The sequence below is a fragment of the Penicillium taxi genome, assembly GCF_028828555.1.
Source record: "Penicillium taxi strain IBT 34144 chromosome Unknown utg000002l_segment0_segment0, whole genome shotgun sequence".
Classification (NCBI taxonomy): domain Eukaryota; kingdom Fungi; phylum Ascomycota; class Eurotiomycetes; order Eurotiales; family Aspergillaceae; genus Penicillium; species Penicillium taxi.
In genome coordinates, this window is record NW_026643204.1 from 4,075,144 (window position 1) to 4,102,735 (window position 27,592).

The following is a 27,592-nucleotide window of genomic DNA, read 5'->3' on the forward strand; positions in this document are numbered from 1 at the left end:
CTCTTTCTTGAACCCTAATGCCAAGGACCACTAATCCATATTAAGCGTAACGAATAATATTCAGAGTCTACAGGCGGCGGGGTGGAGGGTTGACCCAACTACTGGTAAATAGTTAGAATACGTGGTAATATGCAAGATTTGGTAGGATGTACTACATCCCAGCAACCTCCATGGATTAGGGACAATAATCCCTTATTAGTCTCGTTGTCCATTTTGTCGGTGAAAGCAGACAATAAGCATCTTTTAAGCCAAGTACTATCAGACTACACTACTGTTAGAACCAATGGAATCTAGTTTACTGCAGTGAATGGACTCAGGAAGTGAATAGAACTAGTGGAATCGGGGCATATCCGATTCCATCGCGGGAACTTAGAACGAACACACATCTCAACGCATAATTACTCCACGTATCAACGTAGTAGTAATAGTGCATCGAGATCCCTGTGAACCGACAACTACCTAGGTATTATGGGTTAGGCGAACTTTACCAAATTGAAACTTCTTAATTGTTTCATCTATAGGACCAGAGCCACTTCACCGTCTTATCAAACTATTCTTCAATGAATTCCAATTGAAAGCGAAAATAGAGAAAACGAGGGATACACCAAGAGAGATGCAGACTGTGACACGTTAGTCAAGGTCGCTAAAGCATTGTTGTAAATGTATTGAGGTAGGGCAGCTCGAAACTATAAGACTCACAAATAATGGGAAAAATCCGGCTTCCTCGATACTGAAGGTTGCCATTCACATGAGGAAATTCGGAGACATTCAGCGCAAAGAGACTTGTCAAAAACGATGCAGGAAGCTATGAGCTGAGTAAGAAAGCCAATCATAGCAGCTAGTAGAACTACTCACGAATATAATGGTGATCACTGTGAAGACCATTACTGTGTCGGTCTGCTCTCGGGTGTTGAGTGCCTCTTGTATGTTTGCTTGTTTCTGCTTGAGATCTAGTAGAGTGTCAAGAGACTTTTGCACATATTCGGCCTCATTGATCATCTCAATGATATCCTCTTTGATTTCAGTTGGTGTTTCGTAGGTGAAAAGAGGTATAGGATTTTCCCCGTCCTTCCAAATCTGTCTCCAGACCCGCTCCTGATCTTCAGTGAGATTCTTGAGCATATTCAGCTCATCAATAATGTCTTTGACCTCGCGTAATAGTTTTGTCTCTACCTTTATATCGCCGTACGGGTTTTCCAACTCTTCTTGCTCTTTATCGACCTTACTGACTTTCTGTGATTTCTTTATCTTCGAGCTCTTTGTTTGCTCACCTTTTTCGATCTCTTCTTCGTGGTGTTCTTGTGCTCGTTGACCCTCGTTCAATCTTACAGAGGCCCTAGTCCATAGATTATCTCTGCTCTGGGCTCCGCCTTCGAGATCGCGTTTATTCGCCGGGCCTGCCTCACTGAAAGAGTGGAAAAGCTGCAGGAAATTTTGGGCTCTTTGAGATAGCTTCGATTCCAGGCCAGGTGTTTGCTCGGGTAAATAGCTGGCCTCTTTTGGGTCATTTGAATCTCTGATCGAAATTTTGTTTTGCTCCTTTGACTTCTTGTTCCCTTTCCCTTCTCCCCCTTCACTGACTGGCCCCCTAAGGCTCCATACCTTTTTTCTCTCCCCCTTCTCATTGAGCTTCTTGCGAAAGTTCTCAAATAAATTTGCTTCTTGTTCACGCTTTGGTTTTACGTTAAAATATGAGTTAATATAGCTTTAAGACTGTACTCACGACATGTAAAATTGATTCACGATACACCTCTAACGGTGACTTTTTCATGATCTCAAGTTTTGCTTCAGGCTCTTCACCCTCCGCAATCTCTTTTGGGTGCTTACTTAGAGACTTCTCTTGCCTGAGAATGTTAATCTCGATCTCCCGGGCGTTTAGTAGACTAGTTGCCTCAACAAGGGCAAGCTCCATAAATTGCCCAATAGAACAGTTTGACACTCTGTCTTTTGATTGGAGAGCAGTCAATAGGCGCTGAAAAAAGCTGGTTGTCGCATCGGCTGGTTCGCTGGTAGAGCTAGTGATGATAGTCTCTATAGAAGATTAGCTTTCAGAACATAGCTATCTAAACAAAATGAACATAACAGGGAGTACATACTGCCATCAATAATCCAAAGCCAGAGCTGATGAACCATCAAGATCTTTGTCCTAGGGCGCATTTGGACTAGCTTTGATTCTCTTCTCGTTGAAAGAGATTCTTTCTTGCCTCGCTCTTCGGCTGAACTTTGGTCTTTATCATATCTGCGTGTTTTAGGCTTCTTGCAAGCACGGTTTATGTAGCGATACAACACCTGATCTTTATCCCTTTCTTTCGTATCTTCTAAAGACACGTAATAATATTGATCAAGAGTCATAGAATGATGTTCAATAGTTTCTGTCGAGGATTTTTCCTGAGAGCTGTCGGGCGTTAAGACTTTATCACCCTCATAATCGACCCAAAAGACAAAAGGCATCTATGGTGGATTAGCTTCCCTGTCTTCAATTAGTCATATCATAATATCATGGCATGACTAACATAGAGAGCCACCCAACTGTTTTCGAGGCTTTTTATCTTAGATGCTGAGCTCTTAGACTGTTCACCATTAGGTTGTCTCTGAATAGCAGTAAGCGTAAGTTCAAGGCCCACTGTGGGCTAGATATGACGGATTACACACGTCTTTAGGTATCTTGTCAACGCTTTCCCTCTCCATAATCTAGTTATGTTAACCACGAGTACGGTAAAGCTGATATGCACGATCAAGCCCTACCTTGAATTGTGGCTTCATGTAGCTTTTACCTCCCCCTGCTGATAGTTGGGCCCAGCTCGTCTTCACAAACTCTCTTAAGGGCCGGTGATCCCCTTTTTTGATGCCCTGATCTATTGAGATGCAGGTCATGAGATCCTTTTTGCTATTAGAGTTATTTAGTTGCCATGAGTGCCGTAGGATTTACCTTAACATAGCGTAACTGATTTATTATTAGTTAATGCCACTAACTGACCCCTAGGTAACACTGACTATCTCAAGTAATCTTTGAGTACCAGGTTGATGGACCGGAGCACTTACATTGTTCACCGGAATATGGATCCATCTCCAGTTTTCCTTATCTGTAATTTTACTATCTTTTTCCTTTTTACCAGTCTCCGCTGCTGTTAAATTTGCTTCATACTGCCTTTTTTTCAGGTGATTATCGACCTCTTTGTCCGTTGCGTTTGGCTTTTCCGTCCTAAAATTGACCTCCTCCTGGAATGATTTGAGATCGTAATTCTGAACCAACTTCATGATTTTCTGGGGCCCCTCTTCATAAATTAAATCGTACACTGATCGGAGTTTGAATTTAAGCCCTCCATCAGAATAAGAGTCAACTATTGCTCCTTTTGGGCCGCCTTGAGTGAGCGAAGGGGGAGGAGTGGGAGGAAGGGGCGGATACTTGTCGTCCCAAGGAGCTCGCTGCTTTTGGACGGGAGGAGGGTCTTTCAAAATTCTTGTTATCATCTTCTGCTTAATTCTGTCGCCTTTCGCAAGCTCAAGTGCTTTTTCGATATCCATTGGATTCAAGTAGCCGCCATTGGAGAGAAGCCACCAAACGACTATGGGGCGCTCGAGATAAACCGCCAAATGGAGGGCGTTTGACTCATCGTGCTGGCATTTCCTTAGGCGAGACAAAGGCTTTAGGAAATACATCAAATTGATTTCCTTTCGTGGCAGTTCGAATTCAGCTGCTAGCTCCATGATGAGCTCAATTTTGGAGTCAACTTGGGAGTCAATTTTGGATGCGCTAGACTTTTCGATGAGATTTTGGTATATCTTTTTCAGCTCGTCCCACAGAAGTAACTCGATAGTTTTAGTTTTTTCCCTTTCATTGCTTCCAGAGACAGCCAGTGAGATTACGTTCTCGCCATTCATCATGTTGGAGCTTTCTGACTCGTCAATCTCAGTCCGTCTAAGAATGACGTCTAGAGCGTCGTCGTCCCCCAGTTGAGCCAATATGTACTTCACCGTATCCACATGCCCATACCTAACTGCTAGATGCAATGGTGTGATATTCCCATCCGCAGGAACATTTAATTTCAAGTGCATTTCTTCCAGCAGATATTGAATGGTGGAGACTGCTCCACCGATGGCAGCAACGTGAACCCATGTCGCTTCTGCTTTCTTCCAGGAGGTCAAATTCTCGCCGCCTGCAGCCAAACAATCTTTCACTAAGTCCTCATGCCCATTCAATACAGCGTAATAGCAAATAGCCTTCAGGACATCGGACACAGGTTTGATCTTGGTATCGGAAACAGGTTTGACCTTGGCATCGAGATACTCCCCAATCAGCTCGTGGATTTCAGTCTCAAAATGAGTTCCTCCAAAGAACGGATCATTTTTCGCTGGGGAAAGTGGAAAAAAGGGAGGGAGCTCTAAAAGCTTGAGAAAAAGTGAGACGTTTTTATAGACAGCAGCCAATCCAATTGAGCTAATGCCAAATCTGCTCGTTACGCTGATCATTTTCAATTGATCTTTAGAGTATTTGGGTAGCTTTTGAAGCAAGTAGTCGGCAACATTGGCTTTGTCGCTCACGACCGCCATCATGAAGGCATTCTGATCCTCATAATTCATTGCAAGAATCAAACGGTTGTCACGGTCTACTGTCAAAAGTACTTCGATAATCTCAAGTTGTCCATTTAAAGAGGCCTTATGAAGCGGTGTATCTCCATACCTATCAGTGGCTTCAATGTTAGCTCCCTCATCGATAAGAAATTTGACAACTTTCTGAAAGCCCAAATTCGAGGCCTTATGAAGCGGTGTTTCTCCATAGATATCAGCGGCTTCAATGTTAGCTCCCTTTTCGATAAGGAATTCGACAATATTCTGTTCGCTCAAAATCGAGGCCTTGTGAAGCGGTTTTTCTCCATGCTTATCAGTGGCTTCGATGTTAGCTCCCTTTTCGATAAGGAATTCGACAATATTCTGAAAACCAGAAATCGAGGCAACGTGAAGCGGCGTTTTTCCATCGACATCAGCGGCTTCGATGTTAGCCCCATTTTCGATAAGGAATTCGACAATATTCTGTTCGCCTAAAGTCGACGCCTTATGAAGCGGTGTTTCTCCGTACTTATTAGTGGTTTCAATGTTAGCCCCTTTTTCGATAAGAAATTCGACAATATTCTGTTCGCTCAAAATCGAGGCCTTATGAAGCGGTTTGTCTCCATGCTTATCAGTGGCTTCGATGTTAGCTCCCTTTTCGATAAGGAATTCGACAACTTTCTGTTTGCCTAAAGTCGAGGCCTTATGAAGCGGTGTTTTTCCATTGACATCAGCGGCTTCGATGTTAGCCCCATTTTCGATAAGAAATTCGACAATATCCTGAAAGCCGGAAATCGAGGCATTGTGAAGTGATGTTTTTCCATCGACATCAGCGGCTTCGATGTTAGCCCCATTTTCGATAAGGAATTCAACAACTTTCTGTTTGCCTAAAGTCGAGGCCTTATGAAGCGGGGTTTCTCCATTCTTATCAATGGCTTCAATGTTAGCCCCCTTTTCGATAAGAAATCCGACAATATTCTGGAAGCCGGAAATCGAGGCATTGTGAAGCGGTGTTTTTCCATCGACATCAGCGGCTTCGATGTTAGCCCCCTTTTCGATAAGAAATTCGACAATTTCCTGTTCGCCGACAGTCGAGGCGCGATTCAATGCCGTGTACTCATGCCTAAATTCCATTTCTAAGAAGCTCTTATCCACCCGCAAGAGATGCTCCGCAATCTCAATATGGTTCTCTTCACAGGCGCAGTGAAACGCAGTGAATTTCAAATTTGTAGTTGACAAGACTTCTGCTTTCTGCTGAAGAAGAAACCTAACGATATCGGTGCGGCCCAGTGCTGCCGCCAGCATCAAAGGTGTCACTCCCTTCTGAGGACGCGGGTGCGATGTGACCAGTACGGTTTCAAACAATGCTTTGTGCGTTTCTTGATTCTCCCAGAGCTTCTTGACGGCTTCGACATTGTCACCATCGCGAATCGCATCTTCAAGACTCTGCCAGCTGTCTAGAATTCGATCCGAGTCAATATTTAAGGTGGAGAGGTCTGGTTCTGTGGTTTCTCAATCATCATGTTTGTCAGACGGGTTCTAATCAGTGGCATCAAAAGTAATTTTCAAATACCGCATGTTGTATCTCTTATTCCCAATCCTTCTGGGGCGTTTCTCGTATGCTCAGGAAGACCAATACCAGCCATCTCTGTCATCGGACTATTTACGAATACGTAGGCGGATTTCAGAGAATAGAGTAATTTTCAGATTGCTCCGATAAGAAAAAGGCTTAGACAGAGTAAAGAGGGAAATAAGTACTCAATAAGCAGAGTAGAACCCCTCAGTTAAGCGCTGATGCAGGCTTGGCAAACTATGACGTTCCTGCGCCACTCTGAAAGACTAGGTTTATGACCTGAGTCTATTTTGTAGATGACAGCGACGTGCATTAATGTGATAGCTTTCGAGTCAGATGCTGCAAGTTAATCAGTCACGGCACTGATGAGATTGGGCTGTAAATCATCACGCATTGAACACATCTACTCCATAGAAGATGCAATGTCAGGAGCTGAGGCTCTGCTGTGCGGGCTGACAAATGTGTGTGATGTAACTAGTGAAATTTATATTACTGTGTCAAATGAGGACTGACTAGTGGATTCGTGCGAGCAAATAGGAACAAAGTAGTCAAATATGTATGTGTGTACTTGCAGCAGTAAAGAGCGTATGGGAGCTGACGAATAATGCACTAAACTAAACTTGGAATCGGTCCTTTGATATACTGGCTCACACGCCTCATATAGGCAAGACATCCGCTTCCAACGTCGTAGCCAGCTTGCGGTCCGGTTTTTCCTTTATCCAAATGGGCTCACTATTTTGAATATGTCGCAGGGGTGCCCGTAGCAAACAAATGATTATTCTAGATGATATTTTCAACACCCACATCGTCCACATCGATCTGAGAAAGGTATATCTGCACATTCTTCATCCGCAAGACTCCGCTAAAGACATTCCGGTAGACCGAGTCAAGAGTGATCGGCGATCCTATGCAAGCCATAACGTCACACCGCGAAACTCACTATCATGCCATGCGAGCGGACCGTGCGGCTGTTTTTGAAATCGGTAAACTATCCCGGCACCAATAGAAACAAACCATTTGAAGCAAACCAAAGCCATAAGCATGCAGGCACAAATTGTATGTGCAGTTTGTACTTTGTGCAGAATACCGGCAACGTGGCAGCAATTCTGGACAGGAAAGGGTGTTAATATTTATTTATGTAGTATTTATCTATCATAAATAGAGCAGCAGTAAGGTGCATTTGAATTCTGACAGAAAATGCGAAGTAATCGATACTTTCATACACATAAAATCCGAGATACATCTATAAGTTGTCAACTTTATCCTCAACTGAAAAGAGACATATTTCCTTCAAAAGGTATTACCGCCATTAAAATTGCCACCGTTAATCATATTATTTCCGGCATGGAAGTTGCCACTGAAGACTTGATGGACTAATGATGGCACCGACGGGTCAGGTTCTTTGTCGCCTAATCTATCCTCAACCCGTCTTCCCAACCATTCCTTCAGTATTGTCACGGGGCGGGCAGGTGAATAGAATTATACTAGAACTGGACAGACAGTATTGCATTGACTGACAGGCTAAGACGAAGACGTAGCTTGAAGAGCTACATTCAGACAAGGTTCTGAGTTTACATGAGGTTGCGGGTCACGTGGCCCGCACTATCTGTCAGCAAATTGGGCGGAAGGAAATGTTAACGATTGATTGATTGGCTAATTACGTGGGAAATCCACAGAAACTAAATAGTCCAAATAACATGCAAACAAAGCAAACAGTAACCGTCTGACACACCCCTTCAACTTTGGATGTAAGCATCGAAGTTGCCCAGCTAGACGCGAAAAGTACACTAATATCACGATAAAATTGCACAAAAACGAGGCTTTGTTGAATGCCTTTGAACAAGTGTTGAAATTGACGCTGTTGGAGCTCAATTGTGGTATAGAAACCATATTTCATAGGTCCCTACATGATTGGTCTTTGTAGACCGACGCGGAAAATCTTGATGAAGGGGTTTTACTCGATCAATTCTTCCACATCTTCCATATTGAGTAGCTTTACCCAAGATTCGAACCGTTGTCTGGGTAAGATCTTGGTAAAACCATCAGCTACCATCCGGGCGGTTGGGACCCAATCCACCTTAATGGTACCGGATTGCACCTCCTGTCGAAGCCAATGTCGATGAATGTCGACATGCCTAAGCTTGGTTTCGAATCCATCTTCCGAGGTGAGTAGGGAAATGGTGCGTTGGTTATCGCAGTTAAGGGTGACTTGGTTAAAAGGCATTTCTAATCCGATGTTGGTCAGGATCCTTCTCCACCAAATCAGGGTCTTTCCTGCGTCGGACAACCCCAGAAGCTCTGCTTCTGTAGTTGATGTCGTAACAGTTTTCTGTTTTGACGCTTTCCAGTCTATTGGTCCACCATACAGGGAGCAGACGAATCCAGCAGAGCTTTTCCGATCAGGATGATCGCCGTACGATGCATCGCTTGAGATCTGAAGAGCTAGATCTTCTGTTTCTAGTTTTGGGGTGCTATAACAGAGTGCCTGATACCGCGTTTGGTATAAGTAGGTGATGACTCTGTCTACTGCTGCATGGTGCTGAGGTCCTGGATTTAAGAGGAAATATGAAAGTTTGGTGGCCGCTTTTGCAATGTCTGGGCGAGTAATCGAAGCAGGGTATTGGATTGATCCAACCTTTTCTTGATAGAGCTTCGTTTCTGCCGCAGTTGCTGTTCCTTCAAATGGTCTTATGTCTTCAACAGGGAGCGGTGTTGAGACTTTTGGGCGACCATTTATGTAACGGCGTGGGTTGCAAGAAGGCTGAGAGAGGCAATGGACTCTCTACATAAGCTGGCTGAACCAGCTGCCAGGGAAGCAGGGGTTCCCCGGATAAGCTAGTTAGAGATTCGCCACTTCATGATGTATTTAACTCTCTGAGGTCTTTGGACTCTTGAAGGAGTTCAAGAGTTGTTCTTGTCCCCAATTTACCCTAGTGGAATCGAGCCCTATGGGATACCACACCCACACCTCCGTCCTCTGGTAGCCTTCTCATATTAGTTCTTCTCTTGTTTACGGTAGCCCAACCGCATTGGACTCAAACCCTTACAATTTAGCCCAAATTTGGCTGCTAAGCTAGTCAAATAGCTATCTTGGCATAGCCAGAGTTTGTGGGTTTCTCGATTCCGGATGATGCGAATATTTAGGAACCATTCTGCATCTCCATGATCGGTCAATTCCCAATGCTCTTCAAGGCGCTTTTCAATCAGCTTTGCGTACACATCTGCGCTCTTATGACTTGCGATCAGGAAGTCATCAACATAGAAGAAGACAATGATTCCTTGTCCAACGAACATACAGGGGTCCTCGGCCAGGCACTTCAGTCCAAGCTTAAGAAGAACACGCGATGCTTCCTTTTGCCATAACTTAGGCGCGATACGCAGTCCATATAATGCTTTCCGCAGCTTCCAGACTCTGCCTGACTTCCCTTGAAAACCTTTAGGAAGTTGTGTGTAAACGTCTCTTTCTAAGAAGCTGTTCAGAAACGCGGCTACTACATCTCTCTGTCGCAGATCCAGGTTGAAGGCTGCGACTAGTGCAAAGATCATTCTTGCAGTTTTGATGGCAAGTGTAGCTGATTTGACTTCGTCCGGAGTTATCCTCTCTAAGTCTCCGCGGACGCAGATTCGTGCCTTACATTTCAAGAGGAGGCCATCTTCGTCAAATTTGTAGGTAAAAACCCATTTAAGCGGTAGGACTTGTTTTGAACGGTCATTTGGCCGATCCACCTCTTGAAAGGTTGCTTTAGTTGTCAGAGCTTGCACTTCTGACTGCATTGCATCATTAAAACCATCTTCGAATTGATGTCCTTTTACTTCGCGAAAGGACTGTGGAGGAGGAGGCAAATCGTCTCTATGTCTTCGCACATGTTGATTCGAAGAGGGTTCTACCATTCTGGTAAAGAGAGCGGTTTGGTATAGAAGTGGAGCTTCTTGCTCTTCTTCATATTCCGCCTGAACTGCTTTAAAGTACGACTCATCTTTTGCAGTAAAGCTGGCGAAACGTGCAGATCCACGGGTTCGCCCACTAGGGATGATATTAGACTCGTCTAGGTCTAAACCGATCTCCTTATGTGTTTCAAATTCCCATTGAAGTTGACCTGCTGCATCCCGTTGAAGTTGTTCTTCATCCGGTATCAGATCCTGCTCGATTTGAGGATCTTCTGCGTCTCCCACCCCTTGATCTGAAACCGGGTGTCTAATATCTGGTGTAGGCTCAGATACTGGAGAGTCAGGGAGCCTTATTGGCGGTGTTTCTGGGGCTTGTGGAAGTGCTCCAGGGACTGATTCCGATCGATCTGATCGTAATCTCTGCTCGTCTGAAATTGGTGGTTCGTTCGAGTCTAGAACTTGGATGGGATCTGGCGCAGATTTGGGGTTTGAAGCCTTATTCCCATCCAATTCTGGTGTCATGTTTAAATCTGCTGAATCTAGTGTTGAATTCACTATATTCAGTGTTGATTGTGTTAGATCTTCGCTTAGATCTTGTACACTATCATGTTCTGGCATTGGTTCGTGAGTGTTGACTCCAATTTCTTGTTGTAGTGCCTGTTCCCTTTCTGTATCATCCAGAATTGCAGGCTCTTGGTCGAATTGAGCAGGAAGAGGCATCGGAATTTCCTCCCAAGGTTGGAAATTTGGTGAATATCGGCGTTTCTCGTCAAAAATAGCGTCTCTGACTAGCTCTACCTTTCCGCGGTGAGGGAACCAAATTCTCCATATATTAGATGCCATATAACCAACAAGAAAACCAATTTCTGCACGACGATGCATCTTATCCTTCTTCGCAATCTTTTGTATACGGCAGTACGCGAGGCTACCATAAAGTCGTAGATTCGAGAGGTTTGTCTTCGGCATCTTGTCTCCTGCGAACGGACGAGCTTCCTCCCAAGGAATTATCCATTTCCCGTCCACTTTGGTTGGTGTACGGTTTAGAATATAGACTGCAGCTCTCACTGATTCAGGCCACAATTCTGCTGGGAGCTTCCCTTCCTCAAGAAGAGCTCTTGAGCGTAGTATAATAACTCCACCTGCTCGCTCTACTGGTCCGTTTTGCTCAGAATGTCCAGGGATAATATGACTGACGGTGATACCTTCTTGTCCAAGGAATTTCTCTGCTGTGATGTTTGCAGCTTTCTCATTATCGTAGTGGAAAGTCTTGATTGGTAGCTTCCACCAGTTTTTGACTATGGCAATAAACATTCTGATAGATTCGTTTGTCTGCCATTTGCCTTTGAAAGTGGTCAGCCAATGCATATGGATACCATCAACGTAGAAATGAGATATCCATTGCTCTTCGTTGTACGCAATTGACATATGAATCAAATCCCATGAGATTTGTCCAAATCGTCCGAAGTTGCGGCCAAGTGGGCGTCGACTGATCTGTCGAGGTGCTCGTATAAGATGACAGGTTTCGCAAAGAGATTCAGGTTCGTCTGATCGCTCTATTTTAATGCCTTCTACTAGCTTTGGAAGCTGTAGGATTGGTTCCTGATAGATATGTCCAAGGCGTCGATGCCAAAGCTCTTGGCTGCCTTCAGACGTGAGCTGCTTCATCGAACGCCGCGTTGGTAAGGTGTTTTGGTTTGATGTGACCAGAGCAGTTTGTTTAGCTGGAGGTTCAATCAGAATGAGTCTTTCATTCTTCAATCTAATGGTCTTCATCAGAGGTTTGAAATCTCTCCCTCTCAAGTATTCTTTGTCCGGCATCCATTCCCCTCCTTTATCCGTAAATGCGTAGTAGGAGAAGAGGTTAAGGACAAAATCTGGAGCGTATACTACATCTGCGATAGTAATATTCACTCTCTGGTCTGTCACTGGGTGGACTCCGGAAATGACACAGGTTCCTTGTCCAAGAGTCTTTACAGAGCCTTTACCCATGTTTAATCGACCATTCATCGGTTTGAAGTTGATGAAGCTTTCTCTGTTATTACACACATGTGTCGTTGCTCCTGTGTCCAGGATCCAAGAGCCTTTCAAGCCTTGGGAGTTAGGACCAGTCAGGAGTGTGATCTTAGCCTTTAGATCGAAGTTAGGATCATTATATAACTGTCGAGTAGATTCTATGTTAAAGCTGTTGCCTGTGAAATAGGCTGCTTCCATCGCCAGGTTGGCTTTGTCTGTCGATGCGGTATTGGTTGGAGTTGATTTTTCAGAGGACTCAGAGATAGAACTTGTCTTTGATGCTTTCTGATTTGCGCGGTTTATTCTTGAGAACACCCATTCTTTCCACTTAGGATCGTCCTTGAACGCAGCTTCGACCGCCTCTTTAACAGAATTATTTGGCTTGTAGTTTGGCGGACGATTCGACTTCTTGTTTAGGAACCAGCAGCGTTCAACAGAGTGTCGCATACCACATGTGCATCCTCTTTCTTCAAAGCTTGAGGGCTTTAAATCTATAGGAGGTTGGTTCCCGGCTTCCGGGTTGCCTTGCCAGGTAGCGAATGCTCCTTTAAGGGCTGTTCCGGGAGTTGTTTGGGTGTTAAATGCTTCGTATGTAGTCCTAAAATCATCAAGAATAGTCTGAATATCAGAACTATCTCCTTGAATGACAACTTTTGAGTGCCATTGCTGCCACCAGAATGGTAGAATCTCGCGTGTTAGACGAATGAAGAGAGAACGTAAGTCTTTGCTGTCTTTTGCAAGGACAATACCCTCAGATTCGGCTTCCTGTCTCTTGGTTTCCCAAGCATCCAGCCAGAGTAGTATGTTCGTTCCTTCTCTTGGCGGATTCGTCATGACATTCATCCATTGTTCAAGAATATTGGTGTACTTCGACGTCGATTTTCCAAAGCGTTTCTGGAGAAAGACAAGCTTTGCGTACGGACCTTTCTGAGATAGAACTAGATCCTGGAGGGTCTGCTCAAGATTCGTAGTAATATACTGGTTCAGTTCGCCGATTGCTTTATGCTTCTTGTCCCACTCATTCTTATGGTATTTGAATGTGTCGACATCGTCTCTCCATTCTCTGCGAGCACGTTCGTTCTTTCTGTGTGTCTCTTCATCATCTCCTCTCCTCAAGGTTGGTTTCTCAGGGAAGTCACTGGGTTCTGGGCCAAGTTGCCTAATCTCTGACTCAGAGAGATCTGGGTCAATATATTCCAGTATACCTTTGTCTTCCGCAAGCGTGGTCACCCTCTGTAGCCATTTCGGCCATTGAGTGACGTTTTTGAGCTTTTCGCTGCTCATTACGGAATCGAATTTTCGTATGGTCCGATCTTTCAGGAGTAACCTAGTGATAGACACTCAGGGCTACTCAGGACTACTCAGGGGTAAGATTCGGGGGTTTTCCTTCACAACACGCCAATTGAAGCTGTTGAGGGTTATTCGGAGGTAAAATCGAGTAGAAAATAGTATAAACCAGTGATTTCTATGGATTTAACAGCGAGCCGGGCTCATAACTGTCAGCAAATTGGGCGGAAGGAAATGTTAACGATTGATTGATTGGCTAATTACGTGGGAAATCCACAGAAACTAAATAGTCCAAATAACATGCAAACAAAGCAAACAGTAACCGTCTGACAGATTATCAACTCCGTGACATGAAGGTGTAGCCAGCTATTACTATTTTTTAAACAGTCAGGACTCAGTAAGCCAGAGGCGGAGGATCGAGGCAGGCAGGGAGTAGAAATAAGAAAAGTCTACACCCATCTCAGATGCATTGAGTTTATAATCCTTTATTATTCATTGGAATGAATGGATAATGAATACACAAACTAGTTTATTCGGCGATTGAGATATTCTTCCCCACACTTCCCCGCCTTTCGGCTCGGGCTAATCTAAGGTTACGGGCGTACTTTCCTTCCGCGGTTTGTGGAAAATGGAAATGCTGCCCGCTTAAGCGATCGATCCCATCTGGATTTTGCTCCACTTGCCCAATGTGCACCAAAGGACTGTAGGGTCCGTTAATCGTAATACAGATCAAAGCCTTTACGTCCAAGAAGAGTATATTTCCCCGTCCTAAAGTCTATTTTCCTCCTGACCTATGTTTCTCATCATTCGGGGCACTTTCTATGGTTCACTAACAGGGAAGCTTCCACCAATTCTGATTAGGCGCCAGGAACATAGCTCTATCTCACATAATGTCCAGATATTTATTCACATTCACTTTTAGATTAAGATCTTTTTTTTTTTTGTTTTCATACCCACTAAGCAAAATTACTGCGAATATGAACATCTCCTCAGAGCTTTTAAAAGAGCTTTCAAAGTTCGCTACGCCGACCGGCATGGCTGACTATGCTGCTTTGGCAGTCATAACTAGTCTGTCAGCGACATACTTTGCCCGAGGCATCCTCTGGGACAAGCGTGACCCATTATACCACCTCGCATTCGAGCGTCCACAACTGAAGAATGGTGGTCAATTTGGGTCGAATGCCAATAGAGAGACCAGGAACATCGCACAGAAGCTGGATCAAACCGATAAGAAGATTGTGGTGTTCTGGGGATCACAATCCGGTACGGCCGAGGGGTTTGCACATCGTCTCGCAAGGGAAATCTCCATTCGCTGGGGTCAAGACAGTATAGCTGCTGACCTCTCTGACTATGATGCGCATACTATCTCCGAAATTCCAAGCTCGAAACTGGCCATTTTCATCGTCTCAACTTATGGCGAAGGTGATCCCTGTGACAATACTACTGAATTTTGGAACTGGATCACTAAGGCTAGTGACATCTCGCTTTCCAATCTGCGATACGCTACTTTTGGACTCGGTAACTCCAACTACAAGTTTTATAATCAAGTTGTCGATGTCGTTGTCGAAGGTCTGGAGAGATTTAAAGCCCAGGCTCTTCTACCGGTTGGGAAAGCTGATGATGCCGAGGGTACTACAGAGGAAGACTTCATGGCTTGGAAAGACAGTCTGTTCACTGTGTTGAAGGAGAAGCTAGGCTTTCAAGAAGTTGAAGTCAAGTATATTCCTACCCTGATGGTTGACGAAGACGAGTCGCTAGAACCGATTGACTTGCACCACGGTGAGCCAAGCAGCCAAGTTGATACATTCAAGACAGCGGCTCAATCTTCCCCCATTCGCGCATTAAACATCATAAGCTCCAGAGAGCTTTTCACCGCATCTGACCAAAACTGCCTCCACATGGACATTGACCTAAGCAGCGAGCCAGAGCTGACATACAAAACTGGCGATCACTTGGCCATCTGGCCCAGCAACCCCGACGGCGAAGTTGACCGTCTACTTGAAGTTCTTGGAATTCAGTCTCGTCGCGATGTTCCTCTCATAATCAGACCCGTCGATCCCGCCACAAAGATCACTGTACCAACTCCAACTAATGCCACGGCTATCTTCCGCTACTACCTCGAGATTTGCGCGCCTGTGAACAGAGACAATGTCCGAGATCTCGCACAGTTTGCCCCAACGACAGAAGCGAAGCTCTACCTGACCCGGCTCGGTCAGGAGAAAGATACATTTGCAGATTTCATCCGCCATACACATCTGAATCTGGGCCGACTTCTGCAGCTCGCTGCACCAGGTCAGATCTGGTCGGAGCTGCCTCTTGCATATCTTGTCGAGACATTACCTCACATTCGGCCTCGCTACTATTCCATCTCATCCAGCAGTGTGGTCTCACCCCGTAAGCCATCAATCACAGCAATTGTCTCCTCAAAATCTTTGCCCCAGAATCTTAATGAGTTAGTTCACGGAGTAACATCGAACTACCTCCTTTCCATCTCCCAACATTCTAACTCACAGCTTCATCCACACGGGATCACATATCATCTGAATGGGCCTAGAAATAGCCTGGAGGGAAGCAAAGTATATGCCCACATTCGCCGCAGCAAGTTCAAGTTACCGATAGCCGGCAAAATACCCTTGATCATGGTAGCCGCCGGAACAGGAATTGCGCCGTTCCGTGCATTTCTCTCCGAGAGAAGTCAAGTACGGAAAATCGGCAAGGAAGTCGGGCCAATGATTTTATTTTTTGGATGTCGCAATCCCAATGAGGACTTCATTTACCGCGGAGAGCTGCAGGAGTTCCAAAGAGTTCTTGGAGATACATTTCGTTTAGTGACTGCGTTCTCGAGAGAAAAGGATTTACCTCGCCGATATGTGCAAGATCGAGTTGCTGAGCTTGGTGATGATGTTGTTAAGCTCCTTGATGAGGGAGCTAGCTTTTATATTTGTGGGAGGGCAGGCATGGCGAGGGAGGTTGAAAAGACTGTTGGAGCAACGATAAAAGAGAGAATGGGGTGGTCGGATAGCGAGGTGAATGACTGGAGTAAGGCTATCAAGAGGAGAAACAAGTGGCAGGAGGATGTTTGGGGGTAGTCTTTTCTTCCAAATACATGATATTCATCTTGATGGTCGACACTACAATTTACATAGAGAATATAAGGACCTGTGAAAATGACGACGAAAATGACAGCTTCTCGAGCCAGGGACGGCCGTCTTTCCACCCGTAATTTTAGACGGCCCTCGACCACCGTTATTCTGCACCCACTAAACGCCTTTGTTCATTTTTCTAGCTGATATTTGTGCTAGGCCTCGGCAAACTGTTCCCTTCATTTCCACTAACGACCAAACCGCGCCGAAAATGGCTCCCCTTTATAGCAGCCAGACCCGGGTCGCGGGGACCCCGCGACCCCGCGACCCTCCGAGCTTTCCTACCATATTGACTAATGAAAACGCCGGAACAAGATTATTTTCTCATTTAATGAGACGAGTCATAAAAAGCTCGAGAGGCGCTAAAAAAAACTCATGGGGTGATGGGAATTAGAAGTAATCAGAAGTAATATGTAGGAATTAGTCTAATATAGCGAAACTCCATCACTAATTATAGTTAGAGTACACCGTAAATAGTTTAGTTGACCTCTTAAATTTCCTATAAACTTATATTATCTTAGGCCCTAAAAAGCTAGATATAATATCCAGTATACAGAGTAACAAGATGGTGTTTTCTTCGTGAAGTGGGGGCTAAATCAGGCCCCCCCCCCCCTCCCACCAATGACATTTTTTATCTTGCCGCTGCTACGCTTCGTGTTCATGAGGTGGCTGAGCATTCCAATAGTGACGGTTTTTTTTTCTTTCTTTCTCTCTCTCTCTCTCATACAATTTTTTGTCTATTTTCTTCAAACGTTCCCTCAAATTTTCCTGTTTAAGAAAGAGCCTTACACTATCAGTGTACCGTGTCGTATCGTCGAGCCAATCTTTAACGCAGCAATTAGGCATTTTTTCGACGCCTTTTGCTCGAGCAACAGGCATGTCTGACCCTGCGAACTACACCGTAGGCTGGATATGTGCCTTGCCTGTGGAATATGTTGTCGCTCAAGAATTCCTCGATGAAGAGCATGAAAAACCCAGTTTTGTGTCGCCAAATGACACCAACGACTATACATTAGGCAAGATGGACGAGCACAACATCGTCATCGCCGTCTTGCCTGATGGTGAATATGGCATAGCTTCTGCGGCCAATGTAGCAACTAACATGCTGAACACCTTCCACAACGTCAGGATAGGCCTCATGGTCGGCATCGGTGGCGGCGTACCAAGCGAAAAGCACGATGTTCGTCTAGGCGACGTTGTGGTCAGTGCACCTCGTGGTGCTCAAGGTGGTGTCTTCCAGTACGACTTTGGTAAGTCGATACAAGGCCAAGAATTTCAGCATACACGATTCTTAAACCAACCACCCACTATTTTGCGGACTGCTATGACCGGAATTCAAACACAATACGAGAGGAAGGGACACCGGCTCGAAGAAGCTATCAACAGTATTCTTGACAGTAACGGAAGACTACGCAAGAAGTACCAACGTCCAGAATCAATCACGGATAGGCTCTTCCAGCCTACTGCCATTCATGAAACAGATTGCGGTGCTGCATCGTGTGCAAATAATACTACAAATTTAGTCTTGCGACGTGGGCGCTCTATAAATGAGGATAACCCTGCAATTCATTACGGCATGATTGCTTCTGCCAACCAGTTAATGAAGGATGCTTTAATAAGAGATAAACTAGCTGCTGAAAAAGACGTTCTCTGTTTCGAAATGAAAGCGGCCGGGCTGATGAACACGTTCCCATGTCTAGTTATCCGGGGTATCTGTGACTACTCGGACTCGCATAAGAGCAAACAGTGGCAAGGATATGCGGCGATGACGGCAGCTGCATACGCCAAAGACCTTCTACATAGAATGCCTCTTAATAGGGTTGAGGCCGAGGAGAAGATAAGTGTTGTTTTATCTGGTTAGTCTAGATCAATCTCATGATCGCCACGTTAATAAATTATAACCCGCTGATTAATACAGATATTTTGGAAAGTACCAATGAGAATTCAGATCGAGCGTATAAGCAGAGAGAGCGACACCAAAATGAGCAGAAAATAAGAGCTTTAACAGAGCAGCAACAACGGTGTCACCAAACTTTCAAGACATCTAACTACGAGGAGCAGAAGAACATCAATCCACGCCGAGCGGAAGGAACTTGTCAATGGGCGTTACAGAGCCGTGAATATGTCCGTTGGCAGGAAAGCTGCTCTAATGATCTACTCTGGGTATCCGCCGATCCAGGTTGCGGGAAATCTGTACTAGCTAAATCAATTGTCGATAACCACTTACTAGCTTCGAGTCCAGCAGTGACAATATGTTACTTTTTCTTTAAAGACAATCAGGAGCAAAACCGTCTTGACCAAGCTCTATGTTCTATACTACATCAGATTTTTGACCAGCAGCCTCATTTACTGACTTATGCCATGCACTCATGGGAAAAGAATGGGGAAATGCTTCGACAGGAGGTCGATGAGCTTTGGCGGGTTTTTCTAGCGGCAACGTCAGCTAATGTAACACAAAAAACGATATGCATATTTGATGCGCTTGATGAGTGCCGAGAGGTTGATCAAAATCAGTTGATTGAGAAGCTCCAGTTCTTTTACCGCCAGAACTTTTCATCGACACAGGATGCCTGTTTGAAATTCCTGGTCACTAGCCGTCCCTATGACTATATTCAAAAACACTTTCGACCGATTGCAGACTCTTTCCCATATCTAAACTTAAAGGGAGAGGAAGAGAATGATCAAATCCGGAAGGAAATAGATTTGGTCGTGAAGATGCGAGTGAAGGACCTGGCTGAAACAGCACCATTATCATGGGAGATACAACAGCGCCTTGAGAACCAGCTTCTAAATATGGAGCATCGTACTTATCTTTGGCTATATTTAGCCATGGAAGACATTCGATCTACATTTGAGAATAGCCTTTGGCCTGCTGAAGAATCAATTCAAATGATACCTCCTTCGGTGAATGAGGCATACAAAAAGATTCTTAGCCGAGTACCTTCAAGCCAGAAAGGTACCGTGAGAAAGGTTTTACAGATCATTGTGGGAGCACGACGGCCTTTAGCAACAGCGGAAATGGCAATGGCGCTTGGTTTGGCTCTCTCCCCACAGTCACATGCGGCAGCACATGCTGGAATAGATCTATTACAACTAGAGAAGAAGCTCCGTCGTTTATGTGGTCTTTTTGTTTTCATCAATAACTCCAAGATCTACCTTATCCACCAGACAGCGAGGGAATTCCTTATCCAACAGGCAAGTTCGAACGATCTCAGATTTGCATACGCATGCGGCCTAAGCGATACCGAGAACCTAATGGCTCTTATCTGCGTACAATACCTATCAATAATGGACTTGGAAGAGCGAGAAACGGAGCTGCATGCGTCCCAGAACTTTTTGGAATATTCAGCAGTGTATTGAGCCGATCATGTACGAAACATGACTTTCCTTTCAGACCAGGATATGACTGATCGGCTAAATCGATTATATGATATAAGTGAAAAGCTATTTGGGCTATGGTTTCCAATCTTTTGGAGGGAAAGTGAGCGATCATATGAAAAGATGCCTAGACTGACTCCACTACAGCTGGCAGCATTTAACGGTCATGAGCAGCAGGTTAGCTCATTAATTGCTACAGACAACTGGGATGTCAATACACCAGATAATACCAAGAGATACCCGATGATATGGGCTTCACTGAATGGGCACGATAAAACCGTTCAGATACTTCTAGAGCAAGGAGCCGATATCAACGCTACGGATGGATTCTACGGAAAAGCCCTTCAAGTTGCTTGTTCTAAAGGACACGACAAGATTGCACAGATTCTGCTAGAGCGAGGAGCCGATGTCAACTCCCAGGGTAGATTACACGGAAATGCCCTTCAGGCTGCTTGTTCCGAAGGACACGACAAGATTGCACAGATGTTGCTAGAGCGAGGAGCCGATGTCAACTCCCAGAGTGGAGATTACGGAAACGCCCTTCAGGCTGCTTGTTATAAAGGACACGGCAAGATAGTACAGATGATGCTAGAGCGAGGAGCCGATGTCAACGCCCAGGGTGGATTTTACGGAAATGCCCTTCAGGCTGCTTGTTATAAAGGACATGACAAGATCGCACAGATGCTGCTAGAGCGAGGAGCCGATGTCAACGCCCAGGATGGATTTTACGGAAATGCCCTTCAGGCTGCTTGTTCTGAAGGACACGGCAAGATAATACAGATGCTGCTAGTGCAAGGAGCCGATGTCAACGCTGAGGGTGGAGATTACGGAAGTGCCCTTCAAGCTGCTTGTTCTGAAGGACACGACAAGATCGCACAGATGCTGCTAGAGCAAGGAGCCGATGTCAACTCCCAGGGTGGATTCTACGGAAATGCCCTTCAGGCTGCTTGTTACACAGGACATGACAAGATCGCACAGATGCTGCTAGAGCGAGGAGCCGATGTCAACGCCCAAGGTGGAGATTACGGAAATGCCCTTCAGGCTGCTTGTGATAGAGGACACGGCAAGATCGCACAGATGCTGCTAGAGCGAGGAGCCGATGTCAACGCCCAAGGTGGAGATTACGGAAATGCCCTTCAGGCTGCTTGTGATAGAGGACACGGCAAGATCGCACAGATGCTGCTAGTGCAAGGAGCCGATGTCAATCAATCAATCAATCAATCAATACTCTATTAACCTGATGCAGCCTAACTAGTAGCGTATGGCTATGCAGGCGTTTCCTCCGGCGGAAACGAGAGTATTCCAAACGCCAGGATGTCAAGATAGTAGATACAAAGGAAATATGGCTACATGCCATCATAAACCGAAATCCCTCTTTAAACCAAAATGCCCTCCATGCATCGTAACCTGTAGCTCTCCTCCAGTAGCCCACTTCCTTCGTTTCCCCTCTCCCCCTTCATAGCATTCTCCTCCCCTCGTTTCAGTCCTTTTGTTGTTCGTTGAAGTTGTCGATGTATTCGTCCTTGGCCTCTCGGTAGGCCGCGGTATTGTCGTTCCTGATACCCAGCGTCTTCACCACTGTAAGGGTTACTGGATTTTACAGAGAAGACAAGGATGGGAACAAGAACTCGATAACATTTCAAGACTGATTCTTGAAAGAATCATGGGGGATCCGGGTACGGATCGGTTAAGTAGTTGTGGGTATTACATAACGGTCACATGATTTCCAGATTATCAACTCCGTGACAACTATTCCCCTTCCCAATGCCGAACGACTCGGTCGGCTAGGTTCCTTTGAGTCCTTTGTTTCCCCGTGAGGCAAAGATTGGTTCGTCCTCACATCTTGGTCTGCGTACGAATCGCGACCGAGTTGTCCATGATTTGTGTTAGGAAGAAGTTTTCAAGATGGGCGCATCTTGGATTTTGAAGAAGTGGGGTGTTTGATAGTGACAAAGAGATGGGGGTTTGCCTGATGGTTCAGAGGACAAAGCCGTCATGGTTTTAAGGAGAAGACAGTTCTCGTTTTTTCTTCCATAATTTTTCTTCTTCAACTTCCTTAACAGTTTTTTTTTTCTTCGAAATCGCATCGACTCTCATTCGATATGGCTGCTGCTGGTCCCGCTCCCGCTCCTACAGAGGCAACAGGTCGAGATTTCATATATTCGGCGGATTATATGGCCTGCGTCGCCTGCGTCGGGAGGGCCAAGAGTGCGTGGCGTGAAGGGCGTTTGCTTACTGTCTCTTGTGTTTGGAGCAGAGTGGCTTCAAAGAAGTGCGATAGTTGTATCCAATCTCATGGTGTTTGTCATTCAGTGAGTACGATTCAGCTTGATATCGGTATCATTCCTTTGCTGATTCACAGGTTCCGTTTAGCATTTTATACGAGTCCTGGGTGTTTCACGAGCTTTTGGACTGGGCTAAGAACGCTGATTCTGCGGTAGCGTTGCCAAGTACTGGTTTGTCAGGTAAATTTGGGACACCTGGAGTGATTCCTTAAATATTTCCTTGGACTGCAGCAGGAACGGCGGCGGCTCGATTGGCAACCGGTGCCCTTTCGGTAGCGTTCCGTTCTTTGGTTGAGAGTCATTGTAGTGATCATGCGCTTGATCTCCAAAAGGCTTTTGACACTAAGAACTTGCGAAATTACTTTGCGTCTCAGGAGGATAAGGCTCGTAGACAATTATCTACAAAGGTTCTTCCTATCGTTTTTCCCGATACTCTGTGTCGAATCGGTCACGGGGAGGCAGGGTTCCTTTCGTGGAATACTACGATCAAGGCCTTTTTCTATGACATTTCTCAAGAATTTGTTCTGCCTGATGGGGCTCCGGTTCCTCCAGTAAATGTTGAGATGGCAATTTTGAACATGGCCACAAAATACACCAATTCGATCTGATTCATTATCGCCATCCCCCCTCTGACGAGGGCGTCTCGACCAGAATTCGGGTTCCAATCGGTTCATCGTTTTTTGTTTTTTCGGAAGTTTTTGATAAGCTTGTCTGTGTTTAAATCGTCTTGGCTGACCCATTGATTGTACTCTGATGGCCAGCCCTTCCATTTGACTAGAAAGTATGTTTCGTTTTCAATGACAGATTCGTCCCGGATTTCTTCAATTTCCCAGTCTTCGTCGTCTTGTAGATTTGGTAACATGGTTGATTCGTCACCGTTTCGGGACCTCCAGGGTTCAAGTAGTTGAATTGGGAAGACGTTGTGAATGCGATCGTATTTTATGGGAAGGCTTAAACGATACGCTTGGGTTCCGACTCGGGCAAGAATCTTGAATGGTCCAATGAATTTTGGACCTAGTTTGTTTGATGGTTGGTCGAGGCGTATGTTTTTGGTGGAGAGTTTTACTAGTTCGCCGACCCTGAATTCCATCGGTTTGTGTCGGTTGTTGTAGTGTTTTGACATCGATTCATTTGCTTTTTGCCAGCTCTCTGCCGTTTTCTGTTGTAGTTCGTGGAGTTTTTTCACACGATCCTGTGCGCTTGGAGCCTCTTTGTCTTTATCATTTGAGCTGTCGCGGAATCGGAGTTCTGGGCGGTATCCTAGAAGGCATTCGGATGGAGACAGATTTGTTGTCGAATTGACAGCGTTATTACATGCGTATTCTGCTGTCATCAGGAGTTTTGGCTAAACGACCTGTTCGGTTCCGACAAAACATCGGAGGTAATATTCCAGTACTTGATTTGTCCGTTCGGTCTGTCCATTGGTTTGTGGATGATATGTAGTGGATAGACGTCGTTTCACTCTCGAATAGTAACAGATTCGGGACCAAAACTTGCTGGTGAAGATGCTTCCTCGGTCGGAAACGATCCCGTCTGGGACTCTAAATCGGAGTTCAACGTGCTTGTAGAGGATTTCGGCGAAGTCTTCCGCTTTTATCGTGCTCGAAACAGGTACGAATAGGCTATATTTCGTGAACCTATCGACAATGACCAGAATCGCGTCGACGTGTTGGCCCTTCCATATTGCAGGAGGAAGGCCTGTGATGAAGTCTAGCGATATTTCTTTCTAAGGACGAGTTGGTTGTGGCAGGGGTTGTAATTTCCCGTATGGTTTGTGCCTTGGGGCCTTAGCTCCCTGACATACTGCGCAAGTCGCTATGTATTCGTCTACGTCTTGTTGGAGATTCACCCAGTGGAATTTTCGCCTGATAAGCTCTTCAGTGCGGTTTTGACCAAAATGGCCTGCATGTGGATCGTCGTGGTGAAGTTCCATAACATACCTTCGTAAATTTCCTTGCGGAACGAAAATTCGTTCCTTAAACCGTAAAAGGTTATTGCTGTCAAGGGTCCAACCGATTTGGCCGGGTTTTCCACTGGAAAGGTTTTTGATACGCTGTCGAGTCTCAGGATCGTCACCCTGGACCTTGGCGATCAGGTTTTCAAACTCAAGGTTTGGGTTTTCGGAGAAAATGTCCTCCTCCCTCGCTGCTGCAACTAAGGCTTGGCGAGGAATGGTTTGGGAGCGACCCAGGTTTTCAAGGATAGCCGGATCTCTAAGATCCGGGTCCTCGTCGAATGGGTCCCGATACCCAGGCGAATCCTGGGTGGATAACACATCATTCGCGGGATCACTCCAGGGAGATTGTTTCCCAGAGTTTTGGTTACAGGAGCCCATACACGGACGAATCCGCTCAGGTTCTCCTTCCCCAATGTTTTGGTTACAGGAGGCCATACACGGACAAATCCGCCCAGGTTCTCCTTCCCCAATGTTTTGGTTACAGGAGGCCATACACGGACGAATCCGCTCAGGTTCTCCTTCCCCAATGTTTTGGTTACAGGAGGCCATACACGGACGAATCCGCTCAGGTTCTCCTTTCCCCGGGTTTACAGCGAGTTGGCCCCGGCAACCATCCGAAACGTAGTCGAATGGCGCACGACTCGACTGCGATGAGGCATTCCGCTGTGGAGATTTGCACTCGGTTTTGATTTTTTTCTTCTGAGAGAAGAGTTTTGGTAGCGTCAAGGGTTTCGTCGTGATCAGCGCTTCCGCCCTTGCGATCCTATTTCGAATCGGTCCTAGAACGTCAGTGTTTCGAGAGGAACTCTCTTTATTTGGTTTTCGGGACAACCCATCTGCGGGGTTGGTTTTCCCTGACCTGTGTTTTATGACAAAATCAAATGGTGTTAGAAAAAGACACCAACGGGCTTGTCGACCATTTAATGTGGTCTGCCGCATAAAGGATTGGAGGTTGGCGTGATCCGAGAGCACTTCGACAGTGAATCGGCTACCTTCCAAGTAGTGTCGCCAGTTTTTGAAAGATTGGACGATCGCAAATAGCTCCTGATCTGGGGTTGAATAATTCAATTCTGGCCCCGTAAATTTTCTTGACCAAAAGGCCATAGGATGCCAAACATTTTTTGGGTCTGGCTGAGACAGTATCCCAGCCATACCGAGATTTGATGCATCGGTTTCTAGCCGAATCGGTCTCGAAGGATCGAAGTATCGAAGCAGAGGTGCGTTTTGGAAAGCTTGGATAAGCTCCCGAAATGATTGGGTTTGTTCCAGATTTAGTTCGACTTTTCCAGGTTTTTTCCCATTCACACTCCCTTTTAGCATATCTGTTAGGGGCAGTGCGATGGAGGAGTAATTTTGAATGAATCTCCTATAGAAGTTACAGAAACCCAGAAATACCTGGACGTCATGAAAACTGGTGGGAATCTCCCACGATTCGATGGCGGACACACGTTTTGGGTCTATTGAGATCCCGTTTTCGTCGATAACAAATCCTAGAAAGTCGACTTTGTTTTGGTAAAAGGTGCATTTCGAGGGTTTTGCGTAGAGTTGAGCCTCGCGTAGGCGCTGAAGGACCTGCGAAACGTGCTCGGAATGTTCCTGACGTGTTTTCGAAAAGATGAGGATGTCATCGAGGTATGCAATACAAACAACATTAAGTAAACCTCTGAGTGCTGTATGAATATAGTTTTGGAACGTTGCAGGTGCATTGGTTAGCCTAAATGGCATGACCAGATACTCAAAGTGTCCGTATCTAGTGCGAAATGCAGTTTTCCACTCATCCCCCTCTCTGATACGGATCCTGTAATAGGCGTCGCGAATATCAATTTTAGAGAAGAATTTGGATCCAGAAAGGCGATCCAGGATCTCCGAAATCAGGGGTAATGGATACCGATTCTTGACCGAAACACGGTTGAGCCCCCGGTAGTCAACACAGAGTCGTAGACCGCCATCCTTCTTTGGCACAAAAAGGATCGGGGCGCCAGCGGGACTTTTTGAAGGTCGCATCCGGCCAGTTCGTAGGCCTTCATCGATCTGTTCCCTGACTGTCGCTAATTCAGTTTGTGAAAGCGGATATATTGGTCCATAAGGCGGGGTTGCGCCTAGACATGTTCATTGGGTTGGGTAAACCCATACCCAACCCAACCCAACCCACAATGGGCTGGGTATGGGTCAGAAATTTTACCCAAAACCCATATGGGTTGGGTATGGGTTTGAAGTAAAACCCACACCCAGTGTCACGGGGCGGGCAGGTGAATAGAATTATACTAGAACTGGACAGACAGTATTGCATTGACTGACAGGCTAAGACGAAGACGTAGCTTGAAGAGCTACATTCAGACAAGGTTCTGAGTTTACATGAGGTTGCGGGTCACGTGGCCCGCACTATCTAATCAATCAGTAGTCGTCTGAGCTGGCACCGTGACAGTATCCCCCTCCTTAGAGCCGAGCTCCGTAGAGGCGTAGACAGGACCTGGCTTAGACGGGTAGCGGAGGTGGAAGTTCTTCACTAACTGTCCACAATTTTCTAGGTGAGCAGCAGGCTCTTCAGTTGGGTCATCGTAACCGGTCCACTTAACCACGTATTTTAGACGTGGTGTTCCCCGGCGACCACGTTTCTCCCAGCGGGAGTCTAGGATCTCCTCTACCTCCCACTCGTCGATTCCGTCGACTTCGACAGGTGGGGCAGGTTCTTGTTGCTGCGCGGGAAGCGGGTTGTCGTCGGCAGGGCGTAATAAGGAGACGTTAAATACTGGGTGGATCATCATTCCAGGGGGAAGCTGTAAACGGCAGGCGTACGGGCTTAGAACTTCGGTGATTTCGAAGGGGCCTAAGTTCTTCCAGTCTAATTTCTTCTGGGGGCGACGGGTCTTGATGTTCCGGGCGTCTAACCAGACTTTCTGTCCTTTAGTGAACGTTCGGGCAGGCTGGCGGTGACGGTTGGCGAATTCTTCGTGGCGAGCTTGGGCGGCCAGGATCTGGGCTCGTACAAAGTTCGTGATCTCCTCCATATGAGCCGCGAACCTCTCTGCATCGCGGGCGGCGGGGTGATTACTCAGGCGGACAGGCTCGAATCCAACGACTGGGTGTTGGCCGTAATTAGCAAAGAACGGGGTGACGCCAGTCGACTCGCTTCGTACGGAGTTAGAGGCGAATTCGGCTAGCGGAAGCCAGTTAGCCCAGTCGTCCTGTAGGTAGTTTGTATAGGCTCGGAGGTACTGTTCCAGGATAGCATTGGCTCGCTCGGTCTGTCCATCTGTTTCCGGGTGAAAGGCAGTGGATAGCAGGCTCTTAGTCTTTAGGCGGGTCGTCAGGTGTTTCCAGAACTGGCTTATAAACTGGGGGCCTCTATCAGATACAATTGTACGAGGGAGTCCATGTAGCTTCCAGACGTGTTTCAAGAACAGGCAGGCGAGGTCTTCAGCGTTACAGGTCCCGTGGCAGGCCAGGAAGTGTTTCATTTTAGTCAAGCGGCAGACTACTACCAAGATTGCGTCAAATCCTTGGCTCTCGGGCAGGTGTG

At 45.9% G+C, this 27,592-nt stretch overlaps 6 protein-coding genes across 6 annotated transcripts; 4 read left to right on the forward strand and 2 right to left on the reverse strand.

Annotated features, from left to right (window-relative positions):
* Window positions 1–534: 534 nt before the first annotated feature.
* N7495_003460 (ankyrin repeat domain-containing protein) lies at window positions 535–6,203 on the reverse strand (the record flags this gene model as incomplete). The annotated part of the gene is made up of 11 exons (XM_057206129.1): window positions 535–620; window positions 700–805; window positions 856–1,671; window positions 1,724–2,031; window positions 2,097–2,451; window positions 2,514–2,570; window positions 2,653–2,691; window positions 2,746–2,880; window positions 2,930–2,944; window positions 3,043–6,050; window positions 6,122–6,203. 11 exons carry the CDS (start codon window positions 6,201–6,203, stop codon window positions 535–537), a joined length of 5,007 nt encoding a protein of 1,668 aa, XP_057066736.1.
* A 5,935-nt stretch (window positions 6,204–12,138) lies between these two features.
* On the reverse strand, window positions 12,139–13,306 carry N7495_003461 (uncharacterized protein; the record flags this gene model as incomplete). Its single annotated transcript, XM_057206130.1, has 2 exons — window positions 12,139–12,166; window positions 12,279–13,306. The coding sequence occupies 2 exons, from the start codon at window positions 13,304–13,306 to the stop codon at window positions 12,139–12,141; spliced, it is 1,056 nt and encodes a 351-aa protein (XP_057066737.1).
* Window positions 13,307–14,286: 980 nt separating this feature from the next.
* On the forward strand, window positions 14,287–16,398 carry N7495_003462 (NADPH cytochrome P450 oxidoreductase family protein; the record flags this gene model as incomplete). The annotated part of the gene is made up of 1 exon (XM_057206131.1): window positions 14,287–16,398. The coding sequence occupies one exon, from the start codon at window positions 14,287–14,289 to the stop codon at window positions 16,396–16,398; it is 2,112 nt and encodes a 703-aa protein (XP_057066738.1).
* Window positions 16,399–17,296: 898 nt separating this feature from the next.
* On the forward strand, window positions 17,297–21,774 carry N7495_003463 (uncharacterized protein; the record flags this gene model as incomplete). Its single annotated transcript, XM_057206132.1, has 5 exons — window positions 17,297–18,308; window positions 18,371–18,576; window positions 18,778–19,722; window positions 19,978–20,977; window positions 21,725–21,774. Coding segments are annotated over 5 exons (3,165 nt in total), but the record flags the coding sequence as incomplete, so codon positions are not given.
* Window positions 21,775–21,932: 158 nt separating this feature from the next.
* On the forward strand, window positions 21,933–22,723 carry N7495_003464 (uncharacterized protein; the record flags this gene model as incomplete). Its single annotated transcript, XM_057206133.1, has 3 exons — window positions 21,933–22,142; window positions 22,193–22,295; window positions 22,347–22,723. The coding sequence occupies 3 exons, from the start codon at window positions 21,933–21,935 to the stop codon at window positions 22,721–22,723; spliced, it is 690 nt and encodes a 229-aa protein (XP_057066740.1).
* A 1,627-nt stretch (window positions 22,724–24,350) lies between these two features.
* Window positions 24,351–24,761, forward strand: N7495_003465 (uncharacterized protein; the record flags this gene model as incomplete). The annotated part of the gene is made up of 1 exon (XM_057206134.1): window positions 24,351–24,761. The coding sequence occupies one exon, from the start codon at window positions 24,351–24,353 to the stop codon at window positions 24,759–24,761; it is 411 nt and encodes a 136-aa protein (XP_057066741.1).
* Between the last annotated feature and the right edge of the window lie 2,831 nt (window positions 24,762–27,592).